Consider the following 26,025-nt stretch of genomic DNA (forward strand, 5'->3'; position numbering starts at 1 on the left):
AATCAGTGGCGCCGGGCTCGACTCGCCGCCTCAGGAACGCTCGGGAACGCTCGCAAAAATGTGTTGTTTAAAGGAGAGCGCCTGTCAATCATCCTCTAGTGGCAGCCTGCCAAGCGTGCAATACTGGGAAGCAGCGCGTCCACTCGCGTTTAAAATCGCCCCTGTGGACACGTACCTTAAGACTACTACAAGTAGTGGAGGTAGTATCAGTAGTAGGCTAGTAGTAGAAGTATTAGAAGTAGTATCAGTAGTAGGCTAGTAGTAGAAGTAGTAGTAGCAGTAGTACTAGTACTACTACAAGTAGTGGAGGTAGTATCAGTAGTAGTATTAGTACAAGTACGAGCAGTGGACGTAGTATCACTAGTAGGCTAGTAGTAGAAGCAGTTGTAGTACTAGTACAAGTCGTGGACGTAGTATCAGTAGTAGGCTAGTAGTAGAAGTAGTAGTAGTAGTAGTCAGACAGACAGAGAGTGAGTGTGTGTGACTGTCTAAAGCCTGTCTCTATCTCTCCATTTCGGCTTGGCGTACAGTCCGAACAAAAGCTTCCCACACTCACACCGAAACTCCTATCGCCAAAATGTTCGCACCGTTAGCGCCACAAGACTTTGCTGAAGACACTGATCACTTTTATTTTTTCCCAGTGTCAGAAATGTGGACGCTAGGGGGAGTTAGAAATGGGGGTGATTTCAGCTTTTGTTTGAAAATCTGTTTCTCAATTTGTATTGCAGTGGATGGGGAGAAAAAAAGACGCTTAGAGGTTGCTACACTGCAAAAATGAACTAATATAAGAAATAAATACTTGATTTGAGAAGGTACAGACTACAAACAAGTGAATTTATCTGCCAGTGCAGTAAGATAATTACACTTGGTAAGATTTATTGAAATAAGAAAAAATATCTAGGCTTTAAAAAAGTGAAAAATCTCTTGAAATAAGTGGTAAAACACTCATTCCAAGCACTGTATTAAGTCAAATAAACTCAAACTCACTTGTTGCTTCTCAAAATAGTAACAGTTAATTAAAACTTCACTGAAGCATGGCAACATAAAACATCCATAGAGATATTAATGCAAGTAATGTGGTTACATTATTCACTGTGTCATCATTATTGAACATCGAGTAAGATTCCCTGACACTCAGTTACAGGGTACAGTAGTGCATTACTTTTGTGTTCCTCCCACAACTGGTAACATGTTTCTAAACTGAATTAACTGTCCTTAACATTTAAAACTACTGAAACCCATTTAATAGGGCAGAACATTTGTGGCACAGAAGATGCTTTTTATGGTTGAGAAAAAAAAGCTATCAGTAAACACTTTGTATTGGATAAACTAAAAAGGAAGAATTTAAACTTACAATTCAATATTCCTTTTTAACAATACTTCTAACCTGGTACCCCTGAACAGCTCTACTTCCCAATAAAGCCTTTCCAGTCTGCCATGGCTCTTTTGTATGAGGCTGTGGTGTCTCGCTCATGGATAGCGTCCTGTAATATTTCTGTCTGAATGACGGAGAGCAGGGTTGCCACACACTTTGGATATGTAAGATGCAGGGTGTAGTAGTAAGCCAGGAGATAAAGCAGACCTTCACTGAGGTCTTCCTTGGCAAATGTGGTGATGGGAGTGGTTCCAATTGCGACAAGACAGCGGGACCCATCAAAGAGCAAAACAGGGCTGGAGAACGATCTCTTCTGGAGGTAGAGGGTGGGATCTTCTGTTGGCTAAAGAAAAAGAAGAAAGAAGAAAAAAAAAACGCACATTTCTTTAGGGTACAACAGAAAAACTACCAGACCAGTCCTACTACTAAAACTGTTATACAGCCTTATGTACATGCATCTATCCATGATGAGACTATACTAGCATGCATGTGGTATATGAAAGCAGACTGTCTTCTGTTTTAAAGACAGGACCACTGATAGAAACATGCCATGAGATCATGCACCTGAAAAAAAGCTAAAAATGCACTTTATTCATTCTTATCAATTTGTATCTGTGAATTTTACTCATCACTTAATGATTTTGTTGAGTACTTGTGATTTTTATCTCAATGAGTTATTTTTATTTACCATTATTTTCATTAATGTTTCCTGGGGAAATGACCTTGCGGCACATCACCTCCTCTGTACCTCCTAAGTTTCTGTAGCCCCCATCACAGTGTCGTTTTGCATTGCTGAGACTAAATTGTGTGGAAAAATGCCACTTGTGTTACGGCAGACCACCCTGAGTCATGTGACCAACGTAGCACTTTAGAGACTTTAGCATCCATTTCCTAGTGTCAATTCTGTTATTTTGCATGTTGAGGAGCAGGGGTGTAGAAAAAGACCAGAAGGCAATTAATGGGTTATATTGTCTTCTGCAGGAGCAGATAAATGCTGGAAAACAATCCCTTGAGTCGTCCCTTTCCATGCCCTACCCACATCCATTACACACCATTAAGGACTAGAGATAAAGTACAAAGTATTAGCCCTTGCAGACAAACTAGCAGACAAACATTAAGTGTTGACAAAATGTGAACAAACTCTCACCTGAAGGACATGAAGCAATGCCTCACTGGCATGTCCCAGCTTCTTAGGCGGTGCACTTGGTGAGGGAAAGAGTGTGGGGAGTGCCCTGAATTCCACTAGAACACAACAAATCAAATTTTAGTTCAAAGTTACCCTGCCTAAACATGACTATTATCAGTTTCATGTTGTGGTCACAGAAAATTCTTACTTTGTAACCATGACGAGTACTATTATCCTGGGTTTATTTAATCAGTGTTACATATTGGCAACATACACAATCCTATTCACACCCATGTCTGTGGAAACAGCTACACAGTATATTAGAGAGATAGCAAAATGACTTACCTCCATCCAGGGTCATGGGTGGCTTCATCACTTTCTTCCAAACACCGTAAAACTGCAACTTGGCGCAAAAGTCGTCCCATCTCTTCTTTACTTCATCTATGAATTGGCGGTTGCCCATATCCAGGATCCGCTGCAGCTCACCCATCACCTATAATGCAAGTAAGTGTTAAAACCTGCAACAATGATTGCTTTGTGGATACGCCAAAATAACAAGTAAATTGCTTACATTATGAAGCTCCTTGAAACATGGATATGCATCCAGGATCTTTGTTGCCCTGTCCTCTTCTTTCAGGGCATCACTGTCGATGAAAGCTCTTCTTGCTTGAAACTCGAGGTCAAGGATTTGGGAGATGGCAGCTTGGTTGGGTTTTGGTTTCTTGTACATCTCCTGCAGAGTCTTGTAATGTCTGGCCTGTGTCGTCAGACTATCCTTGTCTACTAAAATGGAGAACACAAATCAGTAATGGGTATGATACATGTCAATCTGAATGATACTAGCAACCAGGGCCGTAGCCAGCTATGAGGTCACCGAGGTCCGGACCTCGGTAAAAAAATTCTGAGAAAAAAAAAAGTGGGCCCCGAACAGCATATTAACACACCGTCACCGGACAGCTTTTATTTTGAAACCACAGGAAGTTATCTATCTGCGGAAGTCGCGGGAAATTTACAGAAGAGATGACCACAGACAACACTGCGAGTTGACAGGTGAGTGACAGCTTTTAAATATTATGCTACAAGCAGAACAAGTTAAACCAATGATCGAAGCGATCCAACAGTGTAAACTTGCAGTATTGATCCACTATTTTCGGTCTTAGTCGACACAGTAGGCTAAGTAGCCGAACGTATGAGGAGCGTTCAGATGGAGTCCGGCAGACAGCAGTCAGACCGGGTGACATTCAAGTAGACGAGAGAGCGACGGTAAAACTTGGGGGAGGTCGGCAAAATATATTGTGGACGGTCACGGGAACGCTAAACGTCCGACTCCCGAGATAAAACATTTTGCCGGCTGCCCTGGCGGTATCTCACCGCGAGTTGGTAACCATGACAACAGAGGCTCATAGCGTAGCAAGTGTGTGTATGTGTGTGTGTGTGTGTAAACAATAAGATAATAAGCGATCATGATGAGAACAGTCTCTCTCTCATAGGCCATAGGCTTATAATGTTAGGCCTATGTATATAATCAATAAGGTCTAATCAACCTCTTTTGATTTCCCCCTACAGAAGAAAAAACAAAACAAATCAGTGACTGTCTGAAGAGTGAAAAATGTCAAAAAGAAAAAAAATTCAACAAAGTATGTTGGATTAATTTGTTCAAAAGAAAAACAGGCCGTGTGAAAATGAGGACAGAGAAGAGGAGAATGAGCAGAGGAAACAGGATAGAAAGAAGTGCGGAGCTACTGTAAAGAGTGGAGAAGAGACAGGACAGAGCAAAGAACTATGTGGAAAGACAGAAGAGACGAGAGATAGTGGAGAGAGCAGAGGAGAAGAGATAGGGCAGAGTGGAAAACCAAGTGGAATGGATGAACAGAGAGAATGGAGTGGAGAATCAGGAGGACCAGTTCAGTCAGAACAACAGAGGGGACCAGAAACACAGACGGGAGAACAAATAGGACCAGAAACACAGACAGGAGAACAAATAGGACCAGAAACACAGACAGGAGAACACAGACAACCAGCAGCACAGACAGGAGAGAGAGCTCAGACAGAAAAACAGAGAGAGGAAAATCCAGAGAGGACCAGGACATAGAGAAAACAGTCAGAATGAAACAGTTGCCTTCGATGCTCTGGATCCTGTGAACTACAAAAATTAAAATGTAATCGGGGTGATCATTTTAACTTATGTTTGTGTATTCTATGTCATTTCAGAGGGCCAATGCAGAGAGAGGAGCATGTGGAGGATGACTGACTGACACACACACACACACACTGCTAGCACAATAAAAACATTTTCTTTTTGCCAACAAGTATATCAGTGTACTTATTTTTGTAGGTGACATTTTGGTATGGTTTGTGCAAAAACTGGTAAAAGGGGTGTCTTTCCTGGGACGGACCTCACTAATTTTGAAATCCTGGCTACGGCCCTGCTAGCAACCAAATTTCACAGTCTTAGAAAACTGTCTGCTATGGCTAATGACTGTAAAGATAATCTGACAATTAAAAGTGCAAAATATATGTATATGAACCCCCTCCACACACAGAGTAATGTTATGTATGTTATAGATTCAGCAACATGTGCTCTTTATGTTCTTTAGAAAGCCAAATGAATGAAAACAAATGGAGATATCACCAGTCACATCACAATATATCAAGACCCAATCAGAATTGAAATGTAAAATATCAATGACTGTAATATATCATGATATCTAAAACTATCATAATATTGCGTAGCATCATGCCAAAATTACGTTTCCACTTACATGAGCTGTGGCCATCATCAGAACTGCTCTCAGGTGTTTGATGCAAAATAATTGTTGATCCACCACTTGAGTCTGCATCATAATCTTCTCCCTGGTCACTTGTTGAGAAGTCAATGCGATGCCTTTTGTTTGGGTGGCCCCTCTCTGGTGTGGGCCCCTGCCTCTTTTGTGGGGTCTTCACATTCTGAAGCCTCTTCTGAAGATAACTGTAAATGCTCATCTGTGGTAAATAAAATGTCACTCATTGAGAGAACAATTAAAAATGAAAACTGTTCTTTTTTTTTATGTCACAGATAAACAATGTCAGTCAAAAATAAATACATACATACTTCATAATGCCAGTGCAAGAAGATACTATACCACAAATTGTAATCACTTACATGTTTCATAGTTTCGTCTTTATCCTGTAGCATAGGATAATACTCCACTACTCTCCTAGCCATTGCAGTGACTTCATGCTTGGAAGGGTACCGGACCTCCTCTCCTTGCTGACTTGCTCTTAAGATGGAAATCATGCTGGTGACAGTGTTCCTCACCAGCCTGCATCTCAGCTCTTTGGACATGACACAATCCCCCTCTCTACGAGTGCGGGCCATCTCAAAGTAGTGCTTACGAGCTTGCTCCAACTCACTGTCTGTATAGACCACATATTCTGGAGGACTGGGAAGCTATAGGGTCTTCTTTGGGGTTTTCTTCACCAAAGGAGTGGATGTCTTGGGGCAGATTGGAGGCGTTCCTCTAGGTGAAGACAAAGTTTCTGTTTCACCAGGGCCAGCTTTGTCTGGTAAGGTGGTATTTTCATCCTAAAGAAGCAGATCAAAAAATAATTTTAAACAACAGACCCAATCAGAAACGTCTTGTGCTAGGTGTTTTCAGAGCAAAGTAAGTAACCAGTTACCTCTTGGCTAATAAGAGACCACACTCGTTTCCTCCTGAGAAAGTGTTCCGGCCCAGGAAAAAGGTCTCTCAGATCATCACGACTGAGTGTGTGGAGCAAGGCCTCATCAATGTTGGCAGCTATAAAGACCATGAACAAACCTTCTACAATTAAAAACTTTTCAAATTATACATTTAACAGTATTTAACTTGACAGGGCAAATCTTCTCGTCATTTTATCTCTTGTGTAAATAGAATACAATTTAGACGTTTGTGTCTTGAAATAGTAAAATAGTTTAAATCAAATTTTGTTTTTGAGATCAGTGTCAGCATGTACAGTCATTTAATAAGTTAGCTAACAATTTACAATAATATGTAGCTTTTTTAACACCTAAACATGACATACCATTTAAAATCGATACAGTAACTTCATCCAGTTCATCCATGATTGTCCCCTTCTTGCAGTCCCTTTTATTACTCCTTTACCTGGCAGGCACGAAAACGTTTTTTTATAACTCAAAGTGCAGCTGCAGACCCTCCGGCAGTTAAAATTCATATAACGGGCGTCAAAAGTGTCCGGGACGAAAAGGTCCATAAAAAACACTTTGTAATATTCCTCCATACTGCTCGTCCGCTGCAATCCAAGTGTCCTGAAGTGGCGACATCCAGAGTTTACTCGAAACGACGTCATTTAGTACATTTTTACAGCCTAAAAACAGTCACTATACTATATTTGCCCAGAGGCGCACTCATGCGTGCACGCAAATCTCCCTCGCACCCGCTCGCAAATGCCTTACAAGAGGTGACAGAAGTGAAAACTTCTCACTGCACTGTGCAGCAGCAAAACCGCAAAGTCAGCTAACGTTAGGTATGTGCCAGTGTTGCCAGGTGAGAAATGTAGGATTATCGTACCAGAGACATAAAATGATCGTATTTTGAGGGAAATTATCGTACACCCGTCATAACCAAAATAACAAGTCTAGTGATGCGCTGTAGTCACTCTAGTGTTGAATAGCGTCTAACATGTTCACTCATTTTCAGCGCTTCTTCTTCATTTCTTTTTTTTTTTTTTTTTTCCTCACTCATGGGGCGGGCGCAGCGGACTATTCAGCCAATCACGGTCGTTGTTCTGAGGCAAACGCATACACGTCACTCGTAGCTCACATTTAGAATTTCCAGCCAATCGTGAAACAGATGCCTTCAGATTCACAAAAAAACTCCGACAGACAGTTGCGACAGGCTGATTACAACCAATTACAACCACACATTCACGGAATGCTCAAATTATCGTATATTTGGTCTTTTTTGGGATTATTGATCGTACATCGTACAGAGGGCAAAATTGTCGTACAAATACGATAATTATCGTACATCTGGCAACACTGGTATGTGCTGGCCTATCAGCTAAAGAGGCCAAATTATTGCTGGACCAGACCGCAGCTTTCGCATTGACTATAACTGCAGTAATGTAGAATTTCCCAGAAAAATACATGGTTTGTTGACAGTTCAATGTAACGTTACTTTTTAATGAAAAAGTTTACCTTTCCTTGGCAGAATTCAATCGGAAGTGGCTGTTAGCTGAGCTCTTCTTCTTCCAACCTTAACGTGACAGACGTGACCATAGGAGTACAGTGAGGGGAAGTATGTGCATAACATATCAGTCTAAGCGTAAATAGTGATAATAATATAATAATGAAATAATTTGTGGATATAAGAACTATAAAATATATGTTCATTGTTAAACCTGTTTTTGTCCCTTTTGAATTGCATTACTTTGCAAGTTAAATTAGGTCTTAGAATGAACCCCCCCTGCCCTTCCTGATTTGGTATTGACCACTGTCGCCTGCATTCGTGAGCCCACCAACATAGCAGGAAGTGAGAACGTTTCCAGTCTAGGCTTTGAACTTTGTTTCTTTGTGGTACTTACGGTTTGCTAGTATAATTCATTTTTGTGTCGCTATATGCTAAGACTTGATTTTGCCATTAGTGAAGCTTTTCATTAGGCTAAAACTTTTACAGTTAGCTTTCATCTGCCCGCACTGATTTTTTTTTTGGCAGAACAACATGGCCTGTTGGAGGTGTGTGATATGCTTCGTTTTTGTTGCCTTAACATTGAAGTCTCTCTTGAGCCATATTAACACAGCACATAGTCGCAATCCAGATTTCCGTGTTATATTTTTTTTTATTTTTTTTATTTTGCCTTTATTTAACCAGGTCGGTCCCATTGAGACACAATGGCCTCTTTTTCAAGGGAAGCCTGGCCAAGACAGCAGCAGAAAAGTTACTACACATACATGACACAGAAATCACAAAAAACACAGATAAAATACAACACAAGATAAAAGCAACAGGACTAAAAGTTCGGATTCACATTAAAACAAGAACAAGTGCGGTATGAAGCTGCTCCAATTTCTCTCACACGAGTTTTCAAAGATCCAAGGTTGATCAGCTCCTTTAGCTTTAGAGTTTTCTGCAGTGCATTCCAAGCAGCAGGTGCAGCGTACTTAAAACAGTGCTTACCAAGTTCAGTGTTAACTTTGGGCACGTTTAATAAATAAAACTCATTTGAACGTAGGCGGTAATTGCTTTGAGATTTGGAGAGATAATTACATAAATAGAGGGGGAGCAGACCCAAAATGACTTTATAAATAAAAATATGCCAATGTATAAGGCAGCGTGCTGCCAGAGATGGCCACTCAACTCGGGCGTATAAAGTGCAGTGGTGAGTGAGGGCTTTACATCCAGTGACAAACCTTAAGGCACCATGATACACGGTGTCCAGAGAGCGCAGACAGTTTGCAGGGGCATACATATACAAGAGGTCCCCATAATCAAGTACAGGGAGGAAAGTGGCAGCAACCAACTTTTTCCTGGTAGAAAAAGAAAAACAAGATCTGTGACGGAAAAAGAATCCCAGTTTCAGTCTTAATTTTTTTACCAGGTTTTCTACATGTGGTATAAAAGAAAGCCGGTCATCGATTAAAATGCCGAGATACTTGTAACAGGTCAGAAGTTCAATCTCACAACCTTGTAATGACGAAATGCTGGGAGGAGACACAGGTACTTCCCTGCCATTAGAAAATATCATCAGTTTAGTTTTGACAGCGTTTAAGACAAGTCTTAGCTCAATGAGCTGACTTTCCACAAGGTTAAAAGCAATCTGTAAGTTGCCAAGGGCCTCAGCAAGAGTGGAGCCACAACAATAGATAACCGTGTCATCAGCATAAAAATGAAATTTGGCATTTGGAATGTTTCTGCCCAATGTATTTACATAAATAACAAACAAAATTGGTCCCAGAACTGAGCCCTGAGGCACACCGGTAGAAACATTTAGCAGATTGGATGAACTGCCTTCAAAGTGAACACATTGTTTTCTATTTAACAAATAATTATCAAACCAACCAACGGCCTGCTCAGATAAACCTATGTTGAGCAGTCGTCGCTTCAGAATAGAATGATCGACTGTGTCGAAGGCCTTAGAAAGGTCAACAAAAAGAGCTGTGCAAAATTTCTTATGATCCAGCCAGTCTATTATGTCATTGGTGAGTTTGAGGGTGGCCGTAATTGTGCTGTGTTGTTTCCTGAAGCCGGATTGATATGGAGAGAGAATGTTGTAAGTATGAAGGAAATCCTTCAACTGGTCATTTACTAGACCTTCAAGGACCTTCGACAGGATGGACAACTTGGAGATAGGTCGATAATTATTCAAACAAGTAGGGTCCCCCCCTTTCAAAAGGGGAAGGACGTAAGCAACTTTCCAAATTTCAGGAATACAATTCGTAGTGATAGACAGGTTAAAAAGATATTGAAGAGGCTTGGCAATAAAATCAGCTGCAAGCTTTAAAAAATATGGTTCCAGGTGATCTGGGCCTGCAGATTTAGTAATGTCAAGAGAGAGAAGAGCTCTAAGGACCTCTTCCACTGAGAACAACCTAAAAACAAGGGAAGGTTGACCAGCAGAAATATGGCCTAGAGATGTGTTACCAACATCTAGGGCAGAGGACACAGGATTAAGGGCAGGCATAGCAATCGTGGAAGAAGACCTAGAAAATAACGAACCCGAGGCAGAAAAATGATTATTAAAACAATCAAGTATTGTAGCCCTGTCAGTTACAGTGGTAGCGTCATTAGCAATACAGGATGGGAGTTCACTATGATTATCAGTGGCTGAGATAGATTTGATCACTTTCCAAAATTTCTTAGGGTCGTTTAGATTTTTCGTTATTGTAGAGAGATAAAAACTGGACTTTGCTTTTTTGATAAGAAAGGTAAAACGATTTCTGAGTTGCCTAAATATAAGTTTATCAGCCTCAGACTGAGTCTTTCTGGCCTTAGCCCAGGCAAGATTTCTATGATGCAGTAAATCGGCTAAATCAGGCGTGAACCAGGGATTATCCCTACCCTTAACCCTATATCTTCTGAAGGGAGCATGCTTATCAAGCAGGGAAGAGAAACCCTCAGAGAAGAATTGCCATGCAGTCTCTACATCATCAATCAATTCAATACGGTCCCAGTTAAAATTATATAAATCATGGAAGAACCCCTGTTCAACAAAGGCCTTCATATTACGTTTTATCAAAATACGAGGTTTGGATTTTGGAATTTTGGCATTTCTGACTGCAGCAATCACACAGTGGTCACTTATATCATTTGCAAAGACACCTGACATAGAGTACTTGTGTGGAGCATTAGTCAAAAACAGGTCAATTAAAGATGATTTTTCTGGACACTTCAAGTTAGGGTGTGTGGTGCTTTCAATGAGCTGTGTAAGATTTAATGAAACACAGGAATCCTTGAAGGCATCGGATTTAGAATTTAACCAATCCCAATTTAGATCACCAGTTAATATTATTTCCTTGTAATTCAGGTCAGCTAAAAGCTGATTCAGAGAAGTTAGTGCTTCAGCAGTAGCTGATGGGGGTCTATAACAGCCCGCAACAGTAATAAAAAACCCATTTGAAATTTCAAGATTTATGGCGAAGAACTCAAACTGTTTACTGATTGATTTGGACTGCAGGACATTTACATTAAATTTTGATTTACAATAAATTGCAACCCCGCCCCCTTTCTTGGGGCGGTCGGCCCTAAATACATTATACCCTTTGATGGAGATGGCTTTGTCAGAATAAGATTTGCTAAGCCACGTTTCAGACAGAACAATGACATCTGCATCAGTTGATTTTGCCCAGATGTGCAGCATATCAATCTTTGATGGCAGACTACGAATATTCAAATGGATTACACCTAGCCCGGTTCTATCCTTAAATTCAGCAGGTGTGTTACAGATAGCAGTACCAGGACCAGGGTTTGGCTGAATACCAGAGATCAAAAGTAAAATAAACAACAGAAATCTTTTCCTAGTAATTTCAAGGTTGCTAGGTGTTTCTGTTTTGGAGTGTAGTCTAGCATGCAACATGACAAGAGACTTATCAGACAATATGAAGTTTGATTCTAAGACAGAGGTGCAAACAAGACATAACCATTGTGCAAAGATAAAAGAATCCATATAAAAATGAATCAGCACTTGTTCACTTCGTTCACTAAGCAAATTATTGGTTTCAGGGTTTGGAATAATTGGAGGAGAAAGCACAATAGCTGATGTGCACTCCCCATGGTGGCTGGTTAACCCAAAGACCAAGAGAGTCACAGTAGCGATGAGGACCGTGAATAAAGAATGCATAGTACCTGCACAGAGTCTAGTCCCAAGAAAGAAATACGACGTGCAAGGAAGCGGTGTATCGCAGAGCAGGGTGGATGGAGCAGGCCGCAGGCTGCAGAGCAGGGTGGATGGAACAGGCCGCAGGCTGCAGAGCAGGGTGATGAACCAGGCTTCAAGCTGCAGAGCAGGATGGTGAAGCAGGCCGCAGGCTGCAGAGCAGGGTGATGAAGCAGGCTGCAGAGCAGGGTGATGAAGCAGGCCGCAGGCTGCAGAGCAGGGTGGATGGAAAGGCCTCAGGCTGCAGAGCAGGGTGATGAACCAGGCTTCAGGCTGCAGAGCAGGGTGGATGGAACAGGCTGCAGGGCAGGGTGGATGGAAAGGCCTCAGGCTGCAGAGCAGGGTGGATGGAACAGGCCGCAGGCTGCAGGGCAGGGTGGATGGAAAGGCCTCAGGCTGCAGAGCAGGGTGATGAACCAGGCTGCAGAGCAGGGTGGATGGAGCAGGCTTCAGGCTGCAGAGCAGGGTGGATGGAAAGGCCTCAGGCTGCAGAGCAGGGAGGATGTAACAGGCCTCAGGCTGCAGAGCAGGGTGGATGGAAAGGCCTCAGGCTGCAGAGCAGGGAGGATGTAACAGGCCTCAAGCTGCAGAGCAGGGAGGATGTAACAGGCCGCAGGCTGTAGAGCAGGGAGGATGTAACAGGCCGCAGGCTGTAGAGCAGGATGATGAAGCAAGCTTCAGGCTTCAGGCTGCAGAGCAGGCCGCAGGATACAGAGCAGGGTGACTGGATGGAAAGGCCTTAGGCTATAGAGCAGGATGGATGGAGCAGGCCTCTAAAGCAGTGCAGGATGGGTGAGGTGGATCCCAAGCCCCAAAGCAGTGTATAAGAAACTGCTGTGTGCTGCTGTGATTTAGGACCAATCTCAAGCCCCACTACAGCAGCTCCAGGCAGAAAGTCAATCGCACCTCACAGTTTCAAAGAGCTCGGAACAAGCCACGGCTAGCAACCAGTCCACAAGCAAAAGGAGCAGGCCAGAGCATAAGGCAGAGCAGCCTTCCAAAGCAGACAAAACATGAACAATCCACAGACCTTTGAGAGTTGGCCATTTATCGGCGCAAAATCCTGAGATAAAAATCCTTAAAATCCACAAAAAACACTAAAACAGACAGACACCTGACAGAGACAAAGGACATGCTGCCATCTTGGAAGGGGGAGGAGCTGCAGAATTGATGGTTGTACCGAAGAATACAGAGTCTTCAACTCCTTCTACTACCATATCAGACGCACACATGCTCTGTATCTTGCAACTGGGCACCCACCCACTGGATGGATGACAGCAACTACATCTGAGCCATCTAGGGTTGGAGGTGAACATTTTGATATACCAATATTTTCTGACTGTGCCACTCAAACAAGAGGAATGCAAAGGACCAGCAGTGAAGCCAATACACCTGTCACCCCAAATGAAACGTTGCAGCAGGAGCTTGAGGATTTCCAGATTCAACGTCCTAATCATCAGGTAAGATGTAACGTTATGTTGGCTATCTTGATAGTGATAGACAGCTAACACTTGATGTGGACCAGTCTGAACTCTAATCACTGCATGAAAAGTGGGATTTTCGTCAGTTAGCAGCCCTGTAAATTGACGTGGAAGTTCAGGTTTACGACTGCAAACGGCAATTTGCAGGAAACACCGAAAACTGACGTAAATTGCCGGGAATTGACGTGGGCCTTGCTTGGCAGTTGTCCCCCCATGACCCCCCTCCCCGTAATCCTAGGGGAGGCTTTAACATGTAAATGAAAATGCTGTGAGCTATACAAATGCAAATCAGGGTAGCAGGGGGAGTTTTCCCCCAGGTGACATTTTTCTGAAAGGTGTTAACTTCATTTCATCTTCATTCAAAGATATAACTTAATTTCATCTTCATTCAAAGATACACAAAACAATTTGCTTCAACAATTACTTTTAATCAGGCTTTGCCACAAAGGTAAAATGTACATTTATGCAAACAACATCACAGTCTCCTAGAGCTCAACCACTGTGCATAGTGGTATGACTACAGTGACCGTTTCTTTGGTCTTGCTTAAATGCACAGTGGATGTGTTAACCACACATCTCCCAGCAATGCGCTCAACAGGCAGAAATGATGCTGGGTATGACGTGTCTGTTCCCTGCAAGCTCCAAACTTCTATTGGCTTTCCATAAAAATGTCTGTCCGGATGGGGATGAAGCCAGGAAACTTGCGCAGTAACATGTTTAAATGCAGTACCTTTTGACACAACATTAACAACTATAAACTGCTTTATAATGGCTGGTCGTAGTTCTGCTAGAGGGTCAAGGATGGGTTCATAGATCATAGGCTTGTGTTAGAAATGCCATACTAACGTCCTACTCGTACTTAATTGTGACGTAAATTTGAGTACGTAGTGCGTTCACATACAATAGTATGTGAATTTGTGCACGCGAGAAATGCCCGGATGTATACTGCATTGGCAAGAATTTCTGAGTACAGCGGACCTTGCTAAATCTACTCAACTTCCCAAAATGCATTGCGGCTCGTCTGACTTCACAAGTTTTGGATAATGGCGGACGACTGCGGTGATTCTGGCGAGGAGCCCGACACAAACCGCGTACACATGTAAGTATACTGTAACATGACTTTTACGTTTCCAGCTGACTTTTAAATCGTATTGATAATGAACGTTACTTTATTGTTGTTGGCATTGTACGTTAACGTTACGAATCGAAGGTCCTTCCAGCCGGCTAGCCTACTGACGCTAATTTACCATTTAGGGGTTAGCGAGCGCAAGCGAAGCGGAAAATGTGCCGTTTTTACCGACGTTAACTAATAATATAGTGCTTATGTTAAACCGTGGTTATATATTTACTTACGGTGATTAATAACGCCGTGCACCGTTGTCCGTTAAAGGGACTGATGCAGACACCGGGCGCCTCATTCAGTGGGGGGAACGATGACGAGACGTTCACGTTCACCGGCAGCAGGGATGCTGCTCTGAGAGGCTTCACTTAAGAAAATGTGGTTTAAATGTTATAATTCTTATATCCAGGACTGCTGGAGACTCTCAGGATGTCCCAGGACTGCTGGAGACTCTCAGGATGATTGCGGTAAGAATATGTTCGGTGACTGCTAGCTAAGCTAAAATTAGCAAAGCAAGCCCAAGCTAAAAGTAGCTTAAAAGCTAATAGTCCAAGCTAAAAGTAGCATAGTAGCCTTGTAAAAGAACAAGAGAGAGGAACCAGTGCAACGTTAAGTTGCTTTGTTAAGTGTACGTTGTTGGTCTTTTACAGGAAGCAGTACGCCGTCTTCACAACTCGGAGACGAATTGTAGGCGCTACGAACCGGAGTAAGGGTACGATTTAAAGAATATGCTTTCATTCTGCTGTATAAGGAAATAGATGCGTTAACAGTAGATACCGATCTTAACTGTTCATTTTGTTTTCACAGACGAACCTCGCCTCATAACGAAGCTGTGACCTCTTACTTGCTCGGAGCTTTGTCCGGATTTCTATGACGCTGAATTACGACGCCATTGTGTGTAAGTAACTTTTACTGTTTTCTTCTTCCTTGTTTTAATTTTACTGTGACTTAAGTTTTCTTATTCATACCACTCATTTAATTGTTTTCCAGCTGCCTGTAAGACATACTATTAAACGGTACGCAGGAGCTTCAGACACACACAGCCTGATCTCGCATCGCAGGCGGAAGCTGTGAAGACGTCAGCTCGGAGTCGTTCCAGGAGAAAGAGGGTAAGACTTATTAGATCCGTTTTTGGTCAATGTGACCAAACCTACCTAAACCTATTTTCAGGTGCATTAATAGATGTGTTGTGTCCATGCGCAGTGCATCGCGCAGTACTGATTGTCTTTATTGATTGTTTTACAGCTGCTGGAAGCGAGACGGAGTGTGCTTGCTGGCGATGAGGCGGACCGTTGGAAGTGCGCCACCACAGACATCATGTCTGATGAGGAGGACGGCGTCGTTGGCGGGGTGTCTGGATGGATTGTGCGACCTCCATCCTCTCGTAGCCAGGAGCTCACCGAGCTCTGTGCGACTCTACAGTCGCGATTAGAGAAGACTCCCAAGTACAGGGCCACGCACCGCAGGCGGCTGTAAAATTGACCAAATTCGGACAGAATGTCGCCAGTTCATTTGTGTGTTGTGTTGTCAATAAAGCTCTTTCTTTGAATACTTCCTCCTGGCAATTTTTCCTTTCCTCAATAAATTCATTAATATTTATATTTATAAATATATAAATAAATAAAAATAAATGTGTATATATATGTATAAATATACATATATATATATATATATAAACATATGTATATATATATATATGTGTGTGTGTGTATATATATATATATATGTATATATGTATATATATATATATAGTGATAGATCTGCTAACCAATCACTAGTGATTATTCTTGTTTAAAAGACCCAGTGTGACCAATAGTAACACATCTGCCAACGGGGGTGGGGTTTACATTTATAATGACTCATCAGGTTGACCAATAGTGACAGATCTACCAACGTGGGTTGGCTTTACATTTATAATGACCAGATCTGCCAACCAATCACGAGCGATTATACTTGTTTAAAACTAGTGGTTTCATCCAATCCTGAGTGAGGATATTCAAGCCATCTCTGGCCAGGCGGGGTTTCGCCGCTATTCATATGCTAATTAGAGCCTTCGCTGTGGTTCGTTTCCGACAATTTTCGGCACAGACGAACGCGGCGTTCGCAGCCTGTAAATTGTCGTTAACTCCCGAAAATTAGGGAGATTTTCGGGCGTTTACAGGGACGAAAATCCGACTTTTCATGCAGTGAATGGTATATTAACATATCGGGCCCTAGTTTCGTAGACCAGGCGCAGTCAGCTCTCAGCGCACCTGCGCCACGCCGACGGGGTGGGTCCGCCTGGACTTTGCAAGTTTCGTGCACCGCGCAGGCTCGCGCAGGCTCACCTCCCGTCACTCCCACCCGCGCAAGTGGGAAAGAGGGAGGAGAAGAAGGCGTGAGTGGGAGACGAGGCGTGGACTGGGATTAATACAGCCGATTCAGATCTTCACCAATCAAATGAGCTCCTCTCCTCACCTTTAATGCGTTAGGGGAGGTTCAGTGCAAGTTCCGTCACTTGACAACCCGATGACAGAAGCAGCGCCGCCGCTCCCACCACGCGCATCACGCGCTGTGCGTGCGTATCATAATAATAACAATGCCGATATTATAAAAAAACAGGAGAGAGAGAGGGAGATGTTTTGGTCCGAGAGGCTGAGTTTCCGTTACGCGTGCCATCCGCCTTTGATCTGACGTCAGATGTGATGGGACAATCTATATAGATATAAATTCACGTATTGATTCAATTAGTTGCATTAAATAGTGTTTGTTGTGATTATGTATTGCATTTAAATGTGCCTGGAACTGTGGAAACCTGCCTGTGAGGTCTCGGTGACGTGTGCGCACTGCGCGCTGTCAGCCAAACTTCCACTCCGCCAGCTGTGATTCGCCTTGAATGAATGGACTTTATTTACGCCTTGCGCTGAGAGTAGACCAGGTCGGAGCTGGCGAGCTTTCAGCGAAGTCTCGGCGAGGCTTTTTTCCAAGAAACTTCCGCTACGCCAAGCTGAATCTGTGACGCCTCCCCCTGCTGCGCCGCCACACCCATCTTGGCGCAGGCGATCCACCAAACTGCCAAACTGACCGTGCGCAAGGCTGCGCGGGTCAAAACTTGCATTGCGCCGGCTCTGCCACCCTGCGCCGCCCTGCACTGCGCCACGAAACTAGGGCCCAACATGTTTACAGGAAGGAGCTGGTGCATCAAGTGAGAATCTTACTAGACGTGCAGCTGTATTTGCCATCAATGTCCGGGAAAGATGCCACCTGTCCCAGGTATTCCACTACCATAACTCAGTGTCATTAATATTATGTTAACATTTTTTGAATTGTATATAAACACCCTTTCCAATGCACCAGACTGAATACAGTTTAAATAATATACATATTCATTAGTAAATTTAAATCAAACAATTTATGTAAATCTGCTCATGCAATCCTTTCTACAGTATGAAAACTGACAATTCTATAACTGGATAATTTTAGAATCAATCCCATTGTCAGAGCAACAGCAGTCCCATATTTTGTAACAGCTAGATTATACACACACAAAAGTGTGAAGACCTTCTATTTCTTTTAGCAATACATGGTCATGTCGTGTCCCAATTACAGCAAGGGTCCATCAAAAGAAATCACTAACTATATATTTGTAATATATGTATGTATATGTACTGTATGTGTGTGTGCATATACAGTATATATATATATATATATATATATATATATATATATATATATGTGTGTGTGTGTGTGTGTGTGTATATATGGATGTACACATATATATGTATATATGTATATATATGTGTATATATGTATGTATATATATATATATGTATATGTATATGTATATATATATATAATTTTGGCGTGGGTGAGGGAAAAACGAGGGATCAAATCAATTTCCATTGCTTGAGCTTCTATTACTCTTTGAGTGGTACCTAATGTATGCCGACCCTTTAACAATAAAATCCCTGTGGTTGTAGGACAGTGACCATTTTGGTATGAAATCTTGTTCAGGGGATTATTGAGAAGGGCTATGCTAATTCTTGGTGATGGACAAACAGGATGTGTCTTATATTTTGTTTCTTGTTTGTGTTTCAGAGGAGTGTCAACAGTATTGTCTCTGGAGTCCAGCAGTATCAAACTGCTCTTCTGAATACCTTGAGGGAAACAATGAAGAGGATCTTCGAAAGACATTCAGACAGTATGGAGCAGCTCCAAGAGGAGGCACTGGCGATGTTGGACAATTTTCAGGATCCTTTCTCCATGATGGCCACTACATACATTCAGGACAGCACCATTCAAAAGCTTTTTAACCTAGTTAAACCAGAGGAGATAGTGATGTCTCAAAGGGTTTGTAGAGTTAAGAAAGGACAATCAAGGGTTCTTGCAATCAAAAACAAAAGTTTTTACTATATACCCCTAATTAAGAGTCTTGAACAGTTGTTGTCAAATTCCAGGATTTTTGATGTGATCAACAGCACACCACAGAGCTGCCACAAAGATGGGTTTTTGTATGACATTATTGATGGGAGCCTTTTCAAATGCCACCCACTGTTTTCAGTAAAACCTTTTGCTTTGCAGGTGATTTTGTACAGTGATGAAATAGAGATATGCTATCCCCTGGGGTCACACGCTTCGGTAAATAAATTACTGATAGTTTATTATACTTTAGGAAACATAGACCCCAAGTTTAGGTCAAAGCTTGCTGCTATCAGACTCCTTGCTATAGCGAAAGCTAAGGATATTGACGAGTGTGGTGTTGATGTTGTATTACAAAGAATTGATGAAGACTTACAGTTGCTATATAATGGTGTTAAAATCCAAACACAGAATGGTGAAATGCATTTATTTGGTGCTGTAGTTTCAGTCTGTGGGGATACACTTGCACAACATGAGCTTGCTGGTTTCAAGGAAGGAGTTGGTTTTGCTTACAGTATGTGTAGGCATTGTGAATGTACCTTTGAGGAAATGCAAAGTAATTTTGAAGAACAAAGTTTTACTAAAAGGACAATGGAAAAACACATTCGACAGTGCCTTGAAATAGAAAGGGCTAGCACAGACTTCTTGAAATCAGCCCTCAAAACCACCTATGGAATAAACCGAAGGAGCAAGTAGGTTGATTTTCCAGCCTTTGACCTCATTCAGCAAACTCCACAGGATCTAATGCACATCATTCTTGAGGTTGTTGCACCCATGGAAATCAAGTGTGTGTTAAAATACCTTGTTCTGTCTGGACAGATGGAGTTGGACATGTTCAATTCAGCAATGCAGAGTTTTCATTTGTCACCAGTAGATGTACGTGACAAACCCTGTCCTATCAGTGTCAGTACCTTGGCATCTAATGGTAACAAACTTAAATAGTCCTCTGGCCAAATGCTGATATTGTTGAAGATCATGCCTTTTCTTTTGAACAGTATAGAGAAAAATGTATATGTTCAGTTTGTTTTGGACTTGATTGAGATAGTTCAGATACTTTTTGCCCCTGTTTTGTCTGTGCAAACTGTATTAAGACTGAAAAATATGATTGAACAGCATCTGAAACAGTTTAAGCAACTTTTCCTGGGAATAATGTAATTCCTAAGCAACGTTACATACTGCATCTCCCTACTCAAATTATTTCTCTGGGCCCTTTGATAAGGCATATGTGCATGAGATTTGAGTCAAAGCACTGTTATTTCAAACAGTGGTCATCTAAATTGAACTTCAAAAATGTCTGTAAGTCACTTGTGAACCATAATCAGCTTTTTGAATGTTGTCAAAATGAAATGGGCACTGAGCATCCCATTTTTGTACATGAGAAGGAATTGGGTCCTGTCTCAGAAGTGACAAATATGGAGTACATTACAGCAAAGATGAGAGATTTTTTGGGGATTGACGGCATGCAACATGCAGTCACAGTAAAGTGGCTTGTTCTCAATGGTAACAAGTACGTCAGTGAAAGGTCTCTGATAATCACCAATGCAAATGAGACGGTACCTGTCTTTGGACTTATAAAAAACATTTATGTGGTAGACAGTTCATTGTATTATTTAGAATATCAGCTTTATGAGACTCTGGGTTTGAATGGAGATCTTTTGGCATATGAAGTTGCTGTACCTAATCTTGCCCAGGCAACAGAGTTGATAGATGCTGAAAAGCTAGTTGATCATACATCATATTATCCAGTCAGTTTCAAAAACAGGGTGTATGTTTTGACAAAATATAACCTTGATGATGCCATTGCACTTAAAAATGGAAATTAATAACCACATTGGATCAATGTGGTGAGTTGATACTGCTGATATCTGTGGTTTGTTATTGCCTATTTTGTAGTGATTGTAGGAATGATTTGTTACTACCTATGATTACTCACTTTGTTACTGCTTTGTAAATAAATGTGTTGATGTTGACACAACACCAGTATTTGGAATAATTAAAATAATGTGAATTAACCCTAAATGTGATTATTAAGCAGTTACTGGGCAGTCTTGAAACAAGTTCTCACAGCTAAAAAACAGTCTTAAAAGACACAATGTGGCCTCAAACAATGTCTCTGACAGTAATTTAGCTTAATATGCATGTAAAATAACTAACTTTAAGATTTACTAACTAAGTAAGAAAAAAAAGACATATATTCTTAAAACAATATTGATAATCTTACACAATCTGCTCTTGCATAGTATATTACTCTCATAACAAGATCAATAAGATTTAACAGCTAGATATAAGATTGCAAGTCTTGGTTAGATCAGGAGTTTTTGCAGTGTAGTTCAAATTCTGTAAATCTCACAGAGTTTTTGAGCACATTGTGAGTAACAGGACAAGTTTGTCTACAAAATTGGAAAATATCACGTGTGTAGAGGAAAAAGGTGGCTTGCTCCCTCCAGGTCGGGGGGGAGTTCCTGCCTCAAGTGGAGGAGTTTAAGTATCTTGGGGTCTTGTTCACGAGTGAGGGAAGGATGGAACGTGAGATTGACAGGTGGATCGGTGCAGCGGCTGCAGTAATGCGGTCGTTGTATCGGTCCGTCATGGTGAAGAGAGAGCTGAGCCAAAAGGCAAAGCTCTTGATTTACCGGTCAATCTACGTTCCTACCCTCACCTATGGTCATGAACTTTGGGTCGTGACCGAAAGAATAAGATCCCGGATACAAGCGGCCGAAATGAGCTTCCTCCGCAGGGTGGCGGGGCGCTCCTTTAGAGATAGGGTGAGGAGCTCCGTCACACGGGAGGAGCTCGGAGTAGAGGCGCTGCTCCTCCACATCGAGAGGAGCCAGTTGAGGTGGCTCGGGCATCTGTATCGGATGCCCCCTGGACGCCTCCCTCGGGAGGTGTTCCAGGCATGCCCCACCAGGAGGAGACCCAGAGGAAGACCCAGGACACACTGGAGTGACTATGTCACCCGGCTGGCCTGGGAACGCCTTGGGGTCCTCCCGGAGGAGCTAGGGGAAGTGTCCGGGGAGAGGGAAGTCTGGGCGCCCCTGCTCAGGCAGCTGCCCCCGCGACCTGGTCCCGGATAAGCGGAAGAAAATGGATGAATAGATGGACGTGTGTATACCTATTCAAAAAGCTGAATATGTGAAAAGTGTGAAAAAGCTGAATATGTGCAAAATTATGAAAAAAGCTAAATAGCTGAACAAATATGAAAAACCTGAATATTTGAAAAGAATATGAAAGGGAAAAAATGTTGAAGACACGTTGAAATGTCCTTAAAGAGCTGAACATTTTAATATTTGAATGTTCTTTTTGTTTGTAGTATTAGTAGGGTACTAATAGAAGTAGTAGGAGTAGTATCAGTAGTAGTAGTATTAGCAGTAGTACTAGTAATATTAGTACAAGTATTAGTAGTAGTAGTAGTAGAAGTAGAAGTACTACTCCTATCGCCAAAATTTTACCGTTAGCGCCACAAGACTCTGCTGAAGACACTGATCACTTTTATTTTTTCCTAGTGTCAGAAATGTGGGCGCTAGGGCGAGTTAGAAATGGACCTGGTTTCAGGTTTCTTTGAAAATCTGCTTCTCAATTTGTATTGCAGTCGATTGGGAGAAACGTGGCCACGCTTAGAGGTTGCTAGTTCAAATTCTGTAAATGTCACAGAGTTTTTGAGCACATTGTGAGAGACAGGACAAGTTTGTCTACAAAATTGGAAAATATCACGTGTGTAGAGTGTAAATTGTGGCCGGGAGGAGTTTGGAAAGAAAAAAAATCTGAAGTACTTTGGGCTGCTCTGCCACTCTGACGATGACGTCACCCACTCTAGCACGCGCAATACACACCCATTATAAACTCTGATCAGGTCTGAAAAAAACATAAAACATAAACTGTGATTATAGAAAAACTGTAAAAGATATAAAAAAACCGAACAAGAGTTTTATAGTTCAAAGTCTTGTAGATTGTTTAAAGTTTAAATGGAGTCTGTAGGTGGAAGTATGTGAAACAAGTCGGAGTTCAAAGAGGAAGATGTCAAAGAGGTTTTTAGGCTGATCTCCATAGGAATGCATTGAAAAAAAAATATGGAAAAGGCTGAATATATGAAAAAGTATGAAAGGCAGAAAAAAAGGTTGAAGGTGAGCATGAAAGAGCTGAAAGAGCTAAACATTTTGATAGTTGAATGGTTTTTGTAGCAGAAAGTATGCAGAAGTTAGAGGCGACTGAAAAACGTACGGAAGAAGAATAATATTATTTAAAAAAATAAAGATTAGGATAACATAGGTTGGAAATGCTTCAAAGCATTTCCACCAATAAACAAAATGGCCGAACAGGATAACATAGGTTGGAAATGCTTGAAAGCATTTCCACCAATAAAGATTAGGATAACATAGGTTGGAAATGCTTAAAAGCATTTCCACCAATGAATCCTTGAGTGGACGGGCAGCCAGTGGAGTGAAGCTAAAATAGAGGGAAATATGCTCATATTTGCTTGTGCCAGTTAAAAGATGTGCAGCAGCATTCTGTACCAGTTGGAGACAGGCAATGGAGGAGACAGGCAATGGAGGACCCACTAACCCCCATATGAAGTGCATTACAGTAATCCAGCCGAGTGGTCACAAAGGCGTTACTGTCTCAATGTGCTGTCTGTGAAGGACTGGTGTAATTTTTGCCAGCTGCCTCAACTGGAACAGCTTGCCTTCACTACAGCTTTAATCTGGCTGGCAAATTTAAGGTCTGCGTCCACTTTTACCCCCAGGTTAATCACAACTGCCTTATGATACTGTGCTAAAGAATGCAGATCAACTAGGGGGGTCACAGAAGTGCCACCAAAGACCATGACTTCTGTCATTTTTTCATAAAAATTTTTTATAGACATCCACGGTTTAAGGTTGTGTAAACACTTTAGCAGTGGCTGTGTCATGACTGTGGGTTTTGTTGTTTTGATTTCCTCATGTCTTGTATTTCCTGGTCCTTGTTGTTTCTGCTGTCTTGACTTCCCCACCCTTTCGTGTTGATTACCCTACCTGCCCTAATGTGTTTCACCTGTCCCTCGTCAGCTCCCTGCCTCCCTGTGTATTTAGTCAGTGGGTGCAGTCGAATAGTCAAAAAATAAGGTCCTAACTCCTATTCCTATCTCCTATTCCTTGACCTCTGGGGAAAACGTCACGGGGTTAAGGAAAGACGATAGGAGAACGCAAAAAGACTTGGGACTTAGGAATAGCCTAGTCGACCGCGGTGCTCAGAGAATCCGACCGGACTTTCACTAAAATACGTCATTATAACGCGGCCGCTGATGATTGACAGCTGATGATCGGCACCGGAGATTGACGTGCGTCTGCGCTGGAGAAACTACAATAATGGACTACAAAGAGCGCATCGTCCACTTCTCCCCATGTTGGTTTTATAAACAGCTGGTTCACTGACCGGCTTCAGGTCCAGCAGCTCCTCCTTCCTGTTTGACCGTTGTTTTATTTACTTTTCATTTGTGGTTTTAGTTTCGTTTTTGTCAAACATTTGTAACATGATTGAAATAAATAAAAAAAAACATTCAATTATTATCACTGTACACACACATTTATTATCACTATTCCAATTACTATATGTCTGCATGAAAGTCATTGTTAAATATGTAAATGCACATATCGTTTGTTTTCATGAACGGCCAAGGTGTGCGGCACTTTAAATGCACTCTCGCAAAGAATTGTGGGTCGGCGTAATCTCCTTTCCTATCGCATAGGAAGGTCCGTTGCATCCTATGCTAAAGGAGCTCTGAAAGGAAGCATTGGAGCTCCTTTCCTATGCATTTAGAGAATTCGAACAGCTCTTATCATGGCGGCCACTTGTTTACTTCCGGGTCACTTCTTCAGTTAGGAACCTTCCTAAGCAAAAAAGACTATTCGACTGCACCCAGTGTCTTCCCCTCACTCCTTGTCCGGTCATTAGGGCAATCGCACCGAGCACTGGCCCCTACAGCTATGAAATAGCCAGGGGACCAATAGGTTATTGTTATCCTGTGGATTTCTTCCTAGTTAGGGCCACGGGGAGTTGCAAAAACATTTCTGACACTGGGAAAAAATAAAAGTGATCAGTGTCTTCAGCAAAGTCTTGTGGCGCTAACGGTGTAAAAATGTTGGGGATAGAAGTTTCGGTGTGAGTGTGGGAAGCTTTTGTTTGGAGGCTGCGTCGATCGCAGAGAAATCTGACAGGCTTTAGAGAGTCACACAGACACACAGAGGGCTGTCACCATAGAAACGGCCCTGTGGCTTTGATCTTGAGAAGTGACAGCAGGTGCGCTCTGATTGGCGGACAGGAGCAGTCAGTAGGAGTCAGTACTTGAGTGACAGCTGAGCTCGGTGACATGTACTGTCAGTACACTACAGTACATAGTACTTAGTAGTACTCAGTACTTGAGTCTCAGTATCACTCAGTACTTGAGTCTCAGTAGTACTCAGTACTTGAGTGACAGCTGAGCTCAGTGACATGTACTGGCAAACAGTTGAGTGCAAAGCAGTACATAGTACTCAGTAGTCCTCAGTACTTGAGTCTCAGTAGTACTCTGTACTTGAGTCTCAGAATCGTCAGTACTTGAGTCTCAGTTCCAGGGCATGAAATTGGCACACGCCAAATGCGGGTAGCAAGTGTTTTGTTGTTGATCAATCAGGTAGCCTATGTGTGTTGTTGAGTGTTGTTAGGCACCCGCGCCTCCCCCCCCTCAGCTGGCGAGTTTGACAGTGCGTGCGCGTATAGCCCCATTCACATACGCCACTACTACTACTCGCTGGCAAAAAAAAATTCACTGCCGCCAGCGGCGAGTTCAAGCGGCCACTCTCTGTGGAACTCTCTGTTGACTTCAACTGTCAATCATCTCTATTCTACATTCTGATTGGTACTCGCTTGGTACTCGCTTCACTCGCATCGCAGAAAGTTAAATTGATTATATCTCCGTACCCGGCCACATCGCATCGCCTGTCCTGGACACATTCCGCATTAGAACACATTCACATTCATTGACAGCTGTCGCTCAGAGATGGGCGAGTGGCGACGTATGTGAACGGGGCTTTAGTCAAAACCAAAACACCAAGGAAGGCTGAGGAATAGTCACCCAATTATATAATTATTATTGTTAATAATAATAGTCATAATAAACTAATAGTATAAAGGCTCACTGTGTTTTAGTCATTTT

General features: G+C 42.2%; 2 protein-coding genes across 3 annotated transcripts in view; both read right to left on the reverse strand.

Annotated features, from left to right (window-relative positions):
- Nucleotides 1-26,025, reverse strand: part of LOC311028974 (properdin-like) — an 80,275-nt gene that overhangs the window by 36,505 nt on the left and 17,745 nt on the right. The gene's annotated exons all lie outside the window — the stretch shown is intronic.
- LOC311028843 (uncharacterized protein) lies at nucleotides 1,407-5,334 on the reverse strand (the record flags this gene model as incomplete). Its single annotated transcript, XM_084033640.1, has 5 exons — nucleotides 5,264-5,334; nucleotides 3,073-3,284; nucleotides 2,847-2,994; nucleotides 2,523-2,617; nucleotides 1,407-1,718 (listed from the first exon to the last, which is right to left on the reverse strand). The coding sequence occupies exons 2-5, from the start codon at nucleotides 3,229-3,231 to the stop codon at nucleotides 1,407-1,409; spliced, it is 714 nt and encodes a 237-aa protein (XP_083889766.1). The 5' UTR covers nucleotides 3,232-3,284; nucleotides 5,264-5,334.

The sequence above is a fragment of the Eutrigla gurnardus genome, assembly GCF_963514095.1.
Source record: "Eutrigla gurnardus genome assembly, chromosome: 18".
NCBI lineage: Eukaryota > Metazoa > Chordata > Actinopteri > Perciformes > Triglidae > Eutrigla > Eutrigla gurnardus.